The 10522-nt window shown below is 37.9% G+C and overlaps 1 protein-coding gene across 3 annotated transcripts in view; it reads right to left on the bottom strand.

Annotated features, from left to right (window-relative positions):
* The window catches only part of CASK (calcium/calmodulin dependent serine protein kinase), a 150707-nt gene that overhangs the window by 81853 nt on the left and 58332 nt on the right, over positions 1 to 10522 (bottom strand). For all 3 annotated transcript variants that reach the window (XM_044442632.1, XM_044442629.1, XM_044442630.1), the window contains exons 3-5: positions 8831 to 8936; positions 5244 to 5321; positions 3387 to 3459 (exon numbers count right to left, since the gene is read on the bottom strand). In XM_044442632.1, the coding sequence (XP_044298567.1) occupies positions 3387 to 3459; positions 5244 to 5321; positions 8831 to 8936 (257 nt within the window). The remainder of the gene's footprint in view (positions 1 to 3386; positions 3460 to 5243; positions 5322 to 8830; positions 8937 to 10522) is intronic.

A 10522-nucleotide genomic window follows, 5' to 3' on the forward strand; every position in this document is an offset into this window, starting at 1 on the left:
TAGGGTACGCTAGAGAATCTTCCCGAAAAAGGCACCGTGCAGGCGCAGCAACCATACGTGTGATGCCCAAAGACCACGACAAAAAGCTCATCTTCTTTTCACTACCCCTCAATTAAAGTTCCCTCTCAAGAGGCCTGTGTTTATCCCATTGCCCTCCAACTTTAAAACTAGATCAATTGGCTTAGATGGAATTTGGTCTTTGTTAAGTCCTTCATTCAGGGAAGTATCAAATGTATTTTAAAAAAGCACAGTACCTCCTAGTACATGTTATTAAAGAACATAAGCAAGCAGAAATCTGTAATTTCCAGAAAAACTAATCACAACAGTAGACAGCTCAGTGTTGATATTTACATACATACCTCACAGTAATTCCCAGATTTTGTTTTAAACTACTGTATTTGTCACATTCAATTGATGGATCTACAAAATATTTGGAATTATCTATTAGAGAAGACACAGTGGCCACTGCCTTCCATTCATAGAATCACAGAATACTAGAGTTGGAAGGGGCCCAGAGGGACACTGAGTCCAACCCCGCTGCTAGTGCAGGACACTAAGTTACACCATCCCATTCAGATGACTGTCCAGATGCTTCTGAATGTTTCCAGAGAGGGAGTGTCCACAACTTCCCCAGGTAATAGGTTCCATTGTTGTACTGCTCTGACAGTGAGAAAATTCTTCCTGGTGTCTAGTCTAAAATCTGGTTTCTTTTTACTTAAGTCTGTTATTCCGTGTTCTGTACTCTGGAATGAACGAGAAGAGATCTTGTCCTTCCTCTTTGTGACAGCCTTTCAGGTACTTGTAGAGTGCTATCATATCACCCCTTACTCTTCTCTTCTTGAGGCTGAACATGCCTAGTTCTCTCAGTCTTTCCTGATAGGGCTTTGCCTCCAGTTCCTGAATCATCCTTGTTGCCCTCTTCTGTACCTTTCTAGCTTTTCCAGATCTTTTTTAAACTTAGGTGTCCAGAACCGGACACAGTGCTCCAGGTGAGGTCTGACTAGTGCTGAGTATAGTGGAACTAGTACTTCGTATGCTTTGGACCACAAAGGGAAAATTACTATTTATATTTTTAACTATTCCATGTATTTACAGTTGGGCTGGTAAAGGAGGATGCCTGTTTAGAACTGGTATCTAATCAGTAAGCTGTCAATATAAAAAGAAGATAGCATTTATTTAAGATTAACACGGAGAACAACAATATAGTTGCATGTGACAACAGACAACATACCAATGATTTAAATTCATTGACCTAAAGTTTGGCTACAAACTTTAAAAAAATGAGATATGCACTCTCCTACAACATATATTTCAGACTGAAAGGGTCCAAAGTAAAGAAACAAAGAAATGCAATACTCCTTCATTTGCTCTAGGATCATCCTTCATTTTAATCAAGATGACATAACCCTCCTTCCATTTTTCCCGAAGAATTCTAATCAAGGGGTACAGGGGTGAAGCACTATTTTAAGGTGGTGTCTAAATTGCCCCACACTGGGCCTTTTGTGGACTGGATGATACTCATGGGCAAAGCATACCCACTGCTATAAACGAATCTTGCTTTACCCATCTGCCTTTTTATTGCCTCTCTCTGCATCGAGAAAAAGACTCAGCCACCAATGAGAAGAGTGATTCTTCTCAGTCCCAAAAGAGATGAGTACCTCCTATGTGTATCTCTTACTCCTCCTATTGTCAACTAAGTGCTGTGAGGCTGGAGGATTCACTGTTCCAAGCACCACTAAGTCCTTGGCTTCACACCACCACATACATTGTCTGCTGTTATTTATAATCTGTGACTGGAGATAACGGAAAGGATTCCCCTGTGCACCCCTCATTCTGCCAAATGGGAGGGAGAGCAACCCCTCTCAGATATCTCTGATGACAAATTAGAGATAAGAGCAGGTATTCCTCTGGGGAATGCCTTGCAGGTAAACCTATATCCCTTAGAGGAATCTATGGAGGTTCCCTTGGGCAGAAATTTCCATCACTGACATATTGGGGTTCCCCCATTCTTGTTTCATAGCCTAAAAATAAGATAGTTGGAAACAAATTCTCTACCCTTGTTTATCATGGTGTAGATTCTTGAACCATGTTTTGAATTGATCAACAGCAAAACTACTGATCACTGCAAATATAAGCTCCACTAAAAACTTTACTATCAGAATCAGAGACTGATCCTTTTTTTCTTCAAAGCCTCTTCACAGTGTCAAACTGACTCTGAGGTGTCCCCTCTCTGCCGAGTACAGAAACAATTGTATACCTTCAAAAGCACTTCACAGTTGTTTCCTGCACACAATACTGTGGGGTAAAGCCGTCAGATTGTGTTTCCCTCCCTCCCTGAGCCCAACTCTTAGGAAAATATTCCTCAGAATCTGGTCCTGTTGGAATAATAGCTGTAGATATGGAAGAGCAACACTTGCTGAGAAGAATGGAATTTTACTCTAAATCTCCCTTTTAGTTCTTAGATAGTAAGAAGAATTTGTATGGCCAGTACAGCAGAAGAACTTCAAATACCAAACATACAGGATTTGCTACCAAGCACAGCAACAAGGGCAAACAAAAGAAACTATCACCTGTACCTGAAAAAGATTGCCTTTGGCACCACGGGCAGTAAAAAGATAGTTCAAAAATGGAGTAGTGGCCAGCGTGCCTGCTTGCCATGTCCTTCTCCATGCACGCTACCACCACCAGTGGCAGCAGCAAGCAGGGAAGATGGTTTGCTGGCGCCCAAGCCACTCAAATGGCAGTTGGGAGGGGCTGCTTTCCTGGCAGGTTCCTTGTGCCCTAATGCCCCATGACCATCCTTCAGTGCAAGAACTGGCTGCTGAATATGTGGCTACTCTGGCACGTGAATGGGTACCACTACCAGTTGGGAGGAGCTGCTTTCCTGGTGGGCTCCCCATAACCAAGTACCAGGCAGGAAAGCAACATCTCTCTTCTGTGCCATCTACCAGTGGCTGCTGCTGTTGCAAAAGAAGGTTGCTGGTTGCATAACTGGGGTTTGCGAAATATTTATGGATGTCCTCTTATCTTGCTCTCTTTGGAAGACTGGGATGAACACAAGAGGAGGCCGGTGAATGCTTGGAGGGACAGATTCCAATTGGGTTCATTCCATCCCAACACCTGAGAAACATGTGTATTTCCCATAGTCTCTGATTTTAGCTTTTATTTAAAATAACATGGTAATATATTTTAAAGTGCTGACATTTGAGCTCAAAATACCATTATCATTATTATGTTAAGAGTACCAGAAATTCTGGTACTCCAAGCTGCTAACAGAAGCTTTGACATACCTTCCACAAGTACTTCAACTACATACAATGAAGAAAAATATACATAATGTAGTGAAATGCACTCACAGTATTTTTGTGCATGATGATACAACTTACCTTTACATCCCTGTGAATTATATTGTTATCATGACAATACCGTAGTGCTTCTAGTATCTGTCTCATGTAATGACTGCAAAACCAAGTATAAACAACATTACCATAAATGTGATAGATACAGCTGAAGCAGAATGCTCAAGTTGTTTTCAGCACTTAACATGTAGAACAAACTGCATTTCCTTAAACTTCTAGGAAAAAACTAACAATGTTGCATTTAAGCGTTTTTTTCCCAAAAACTTACATTTCAATAAATTTAGGGGGTATAAAATATTCTACAATACCTGGGGGGGGGGGGGTGTTGATGAAAGGTGTTTAAATTACCAAAACACCCAGAACCAGAAAACAACACATAAAGTGGAATGTCTGTCTAAATATTTACTAACACCCCATATTTGCAAACAAAGTAACCAACATTTCTGAATCTTTAAACATAAAATATTTTATTTGCAATTAGAAACAATAAAAATCGTGATTTTGAACCAAAAAGACAGGCCACCAGCACAAACTGGCACGAACGGAACTAGCACACATGAAACTTTTGAACACAAGTAGTGCTGACCTTTGGTGTCATTTTTCTAACACATACACCAAACTGTTTCTGGTGAGGCAAATGTCCCCCATGTAACCCCACTGTTTGTCTGAATCTCTCTCACACTGGCTACAACCAGCATAACAGCAGATTTCTAGTTTCAGCTTCTCAGTTTTTGAGTGAGGAAATGGTTTGCTTCTCTTCCAGATGCACACTCAAAATAGGCTAAAATGACCTTCAGAAACCTCAAAAGGGCATGGGGCATTTTGTTTTCCAACATGTTTATACTATTTATTTGCCCCAATGACAAAAATGGAGAGATTCTTTAGATACTTTACGTCTCACACGTGTTGGTTTGTAGAAAAAAAGCTGTGAGTGGCAGGTGGCTGAAATCAGACTTTGCTTACTAAACTATACTGCTAAGAGAGTAAGGTGTGTGTATGTATGTGAGTGTATGTCCTTTCAGGGCACCAAGTGTTGCATGTAGCCCTCAGGGCCAAAAAGGTCATACATCCCTGTGCAAATTTACTCAGAAACAAGTCCTTCTGTTCAATGGGGTTTCTTCTGAAGCATTTTGACTACTTCGTAAGTCTTACTAAGAGTTTGTTATTGCTAAGAAACAGGAAAAAGACAGGAAAGTAATCCATGCAGATTGTCTGGAAAAGCCTCCTCCACCCGAGTGCCCTCAAATATTTAGTCTACAACTTCAATAAGCTTCAGAAATTGGAGTCCAAAACATCTGCAGGGCACCAGGTTGACTAAATATTCCTTAGTCACTGCTAAAATACATTCTTTTAATCTTTACACATGATAGACAATTTTTAAGCAACAAGCTCTTCAGGAAAATTCCCACTTTTTTGGCTAAACTTAAAAACAAAGATCGTGGTTTTGTTCTATCTTGCTTCTCAAAGCACCAGAAAAGTGCCATAGCCAGATGCTTTCCAATAATATCTGCAGGCTTCCACTTAAATCTGTTCCAAGGAACTTCTGCTAGCTGACTCAAGTCCTAATCACTGGGAATGGGCAGGATATAATAAATAAATAACATCTGAAAATAGACTATCTGATGTTTTAAAATGAAGTGCAACTGATAACAACAATAAGGTATATGTTAAGTTAGAACAGGCACTAAAACATTTTCTCCCATTTATCATCAAGTTCAAAATGGCACCAACTGCCTTTTAAAAGTTTTAACCCTTATGTGTTTGGCATTTGTGGATTTAGACAACAACAACACTTATAATACTGGTCATTCAGTAACTTTATATTAGTTATTCCTTCCTTCTTTTCACATATTCCCAAACAGATTTAATTAAAAGAATGCATACCTGGCAACAGCTTCACTGTATACAAAGCCAGCATCTGCTCTCTTTACAATTTCAAAGCAAAGATCTGCTCCATCCATACTGCAGGTTAAAAAAAAACAATGAAAATGTATTTGTAAAACAGGAAATCAAGTTCTAATAATGATTCTGCTCCAATTTTACACTTTCAATATAACTCCTAGAAGTCTCACATATTACACTAAAGAAAACCTAAAATTACACTAATGAGAAAAAAAATAGTTCACTAACAGCCCATCTTGTGCGAAATCTTTACCAGATATTCTATCAAAAGACCAGACAAACATGTAATCTTTACAATAAAACAAGCAGTTCAAAAGATACAAGGATCTTGTGGAAATGTTCTCAAATATGCAAAATGCTCTAAGCTATTAAATCTCCCCAACAGCAGGCTCCACACAGGCACGGAAGAAGATGCAGAGACCATGAAGAATTATAAAAAGGAAAAAAAATAAAATCTACATTATAATTCCTACATATATTCTCTTATGTATTTCCCATCAAGATCAGTTATGTCAGAACTAACAATTTATCTTGAAGAATCAAAGTTATCCAGTCACAAACAAAGCACAATTTAAGAAAACATTATTTTAAAGATGAAAAGATATCTTAAAACTGTCACACTTTTGAGGTATATATGGGATTAAGTTAAAAATTGCCCCCAACACTCTCTATACTGAAATAAGACACTCTGGTCAATTTGCGTTTGCCACAGCTTTGGCTAATCAAAATAGTGACAGCAGTGGACAATTAGCCTTCCAGCCAGGATTCCAAACTTGTGTATCAAACAAGGTACAGGAAGCAAGGGCAAACAATACTTGGCTGGGCAACATCTAATTTCAGTCTAAGATTGCAAACAGAGGCTACATATGAGACCTTCTTTTATTAGATCACCTCCCCTAGTTTAAATGGCCACTTTATATATTACTGTTTTTTCTGTACAGTAAAGACAGTACAATTTTGTGGCAGAAAAAAAACTTTTTGTCACACTTCATACATTACAGCAGACATGCATTTTCCAATACTAAAATTATCTCTGTGTAGATAAACAGACCCACAGAGTGTGGCTCTTGGTAGGGAAAGGCATAATACAGGTAGTTTTAAGGGCTACTGTTGGCTTTGCCTCTCACACCTTCCTGTTTCCTACTGCCTTCTGTTGAAGCTTTTCAGAAAAGGATGTCTTTTACAGGTTTTGAGCACCTGTAGAAGACATTAAGAATTTTATATTAATGGGTTCTTTAGGGTTTACAAGAGCGATTTAACTTCAAGCTCAGAAATCAGCAGTGTTCTAGACACAAGCCACATTACCATGCTCATTTGCTTTCCCTGGTATGTAACATGAAAAATTGAGAGGGTAATTTCTCATATTCCTGAAAATCAAAAGTTGTGAAAAGTATTATTACTCTTCCTTCTGAAAAACATTTGTGTGCATGTGCTTTAAAATCCTACTTTCACTAATCTTTCATATCTGAAAGGGAGGTCCTGGTCACTTCCAAGTTGGAACGGCAGATGACAAATAGTAAAGTTTGCATTCATTACTACAACTTCCCCACACAGAAAATTCTTGGAAGGCCTAGATTCTTATTTCAGTCCAATTATTTACAAACTGATCCTGGAATGCTAGTGTCATATCACAAGCAGTACGTTTTTCCTCTGTGAAAACACTGTCTGTTAAAACAAAATAGGAAACCTATATGACCAATGATCACAAACATCTGCTGGCAATATAATCCTATGCATGTCTTCTCAGAAATAAGCTTCATCAAATTCAGCAGGGCTTATCGTCTGTATGAGCTAAATAGTCTATGTAGATTTTTAAAAATTTAACATTTTGAACAAACATCTAACCATTAAGCCAAAACAACATAGTCATACTTTTTAAATATTAATAAAGTTTTTATTTCCCTGTTTCTGGTGACAACTGTCTCTAGAATAGAAATGATATCTAACAGAAAAAAATCTTGTTTTCTTTAAAGATTGAACACTGCATTATACATTTCATCAACAGTAAATATATACATATCATTAAGAAATGAGAGCATCAGTATTAGTTTAGAATCTGGTAGTATAGTTAACTTATCACCAGTAGATGGAGATAGACTCCCAATAAATGAAGTGCGATTTTGTTCTCCTGCCACATGTGAATTCATTAAATGCTTCCCAGAAACAAGAATTTCTACTTTATGAAATATCTCTACGCAGAACTGAAAAAAATCCTGCCTGAAACCCTGGAGATGCACTGCCAAACTGTGTTGACCATAACAGGTGAGATGGTCTGACTCAGTAAAAGGCAGCATCCTTATGTTCCTAGTGAGATAATTTTTTAAAAATTCAACAAACCCTCATTTTAGTACCATGGCTTCCACAAAGGTAACTATTATTTTGGTAAAGAAATGAGCAATATTTTAACACCGCTTATTTAATGCGGTTATTGCATTTATATTTAGATATTTAAATTTTAGTTTGCCGTTCAAGAAAGTTGTTTAACGGCAATTCTGCAGTAAAGTTAAGAAAATCTATTTTGCACATATAATACATAATGAAGATATTGGCTGGGATCCAAAGAACCCCATGTCTGAATGATAAGTATTTTCATGCATAGTGGTAATGAAGAAGGAATAAATGACTTTCCCGCAACTGAACGACTCCAATACAGCATCAGTAACAGCTTCATGGGGGACTCAGGAGGAATTTTCAAGAACAGAAAAGCTATATCCAGAAGGAAAGGAACAGAGAATCATGCATATAACACAACACACAGCCCTTGGGATTGTGGCTCTCAGCAGAGATACAGCTATGATAAGCAGTTTTATGTCACTTGATTAATTTATCAAGTCACTTGAATGGAAGTTCAGCATGCCCTTTGTTGCATTTAAATTGTTTCTTCTGGCCCCTTCCAACTGTACTATTCTGTTATTCTGCTTAGTTACACCCTAAGAACATCTGAAAAGCCATAATAAATCAGACAAAAGGCCTATCCAATCCGTCATTCTGTTCACACACTGCCCAACCAGATACCTACTGGAAACCTATAGCAGGACATGAACATCCCTGCATTCTTGTTCTCCCCCAGTACTGGAAATAATATATACCTGTCATAATTTGTAGCCACTGATGCACTTACCCTTATGACTTTTCCTATTCTTTAGGAACCCCATCCAAGTTGGTAGTCATCATTACATTTAGTGGAAACAAATCCCATAGTTTAACTATGTGCTGTGCAAGTACTTTGTTTTGCCTCCTCTTTTAATCTAGTGAAGTTCATAAGTAAGAGTCAAGTGTTCTTTAAAAGATAAACCAGAAAATCTTGTAGAGAACCACTCCAGTAAGTTTTGCTTTGTTAGAAATTGTCTTTAATGTTCTATATACTAATCCAATTTAATTTCTCACAAAACATTCCTATTATATATACTCTGAGCCATTCTTAAAGAACTGCTTGATATTATTCAATATTATTTAAACGTTAGGAAAGTTAATCAACTGCTGAAATCAACTTGTTTGTCCACACTGGAAAAATTTAACTGTATGTTGTTCACTATTTGTGCACAATAAGCAAAGAATATAAAACTTACAATTCGAAAACCATATATAGCATTCCATCAGAACTGTAGGTCTCCAAAAGTTCAACAATATGAGGATGTTTCAGCATGTGACAGATACTGGCTTCCCTCTTTAGATCTGTTGGAAGACAATTATTGCAGTTTTGATAAATACAAACAAGTATGACATGCACCTGGTGGAATAACTATCAACAAACATTTTTAAAACCTTAAACAGGTTTTGATATTTGAATGTTAACTTCAGAGACAAAGTATTACAAAAGGTTGTGTAAATATATAACACTGCTGTAGAAAGGGATAAAACTCAGGATCAGTCTGCTGCTGAAAGAATTTGGCTGCTCCTCTATTACTACAAGAATCTGTGACTGCCTGCTGATGTTTCAACTTGGCCTTCTGACCCAGCAGCTAGTAAGGGTGGTATGAGTGCAACTGGCTAGCTCCTTGAAAGCACTTTGCAATGAGGACTGGATAGGGGATGATATGGAACAAGTGAACAGGAGAAAAAAAAATCATCCAAAAGGTATTTGCTTGGGATGCTCCTTATGATCAAACCTTAAATATCATAAAATGTTTCTGTCCACTTAGAAGATCACATAATAAAGCTAAATATTTTTATAAATTGATTCTCCCCATTCAAAACAATGCATTTACTAAGCTGTCTTTCTATGTGATGACTTCTGGCATAGTGGAAAATTGCTATAATAAGGTGCCCTGGGAGCAGTGGATTTATATGAATGCCCCCATCAGATTAAGGAATTGGTATCTCAGGAACATAAAATGTGCAATGATGGTTGCACCCCTGGTCTACCTAGTTCAGCATTCTGTTCATATAGCAGACACACAGATGTCTACAGGAAACCCAGCAAGAGGGCAGAAGTGCAATAGCACTATCCCATTTGTGTTTCCCAGCAACTGGTATACAGGCACATGATGCATCTACCATTGGAGATAGCACAGAGCCACCATTACTAATATACACTGACAGCCTTATTTTCCATGAATTTGTCTACTCTCCTTTAAAGCTAACTGGTGGCCATCACTACATCCTGTGATAGAGAATTCCATAATATAAACTATGTGCTGTATGAAACGCTTCCTTTTTAACTGTCTTGAATCTAGCACCAATCTGTTTCATGGGACGTCTCCCTATCGACTTTCTTCGCACTGTTTATTATTTTGTACACTTCTATTATGTCTCCCCACGTGTGCCCTTTTTCCAAGCACAATAGTCACAGAGATTGTCATACTACTTTTTAAAGAATCTTGTTGGTTGTCTTTTTTCCAAATCTATCCTTTTTTTAGGTGCAGTGAGCAGAACAGTATTCCAAGTGTGATTTCACAATATAAACATATTGTGATAATGGTCGTTTTACTATAGATTCCTTTCTTAATTAAGCTCAGCATGGCATTTGCCTCTTTCACATTGGCAGCACCCTGGGGGTTGACATCTTCAATGAGCTTTCCACCATAAAATGCAAGATTCAATCAGCATATATGGTTAGAATTTTTTGCCACCACTCACATCACTTCATACTTACTTACACTTAATGACAGCTCCCATTTTAATTCTCATTATCCCAGTGTGGGAGACCCTTTTGGAGACCTCTGAAATCCTTCTGTTTGTAGTTTTTACACTTGACAAAACAGAATATCATAACCAAACACTCCAGTCAAACACTCCACCATGTGAGATGTTCTGACGCT

Source organism: Varanus komodoensis, unplaced genomic scaffold (genome assembly GCF_004798865.1).
Source record: "Varanus komodoensis strain SLA01 unplaced genomic scaffold, ASM479886v1 scaffold4, whole genome shotgun sequence".
NCBI lineage: Eukaryota > Metazoa > Chordata > Lepidosauria > Squamata > Varanidae > Varanus > Varanus komodoensis.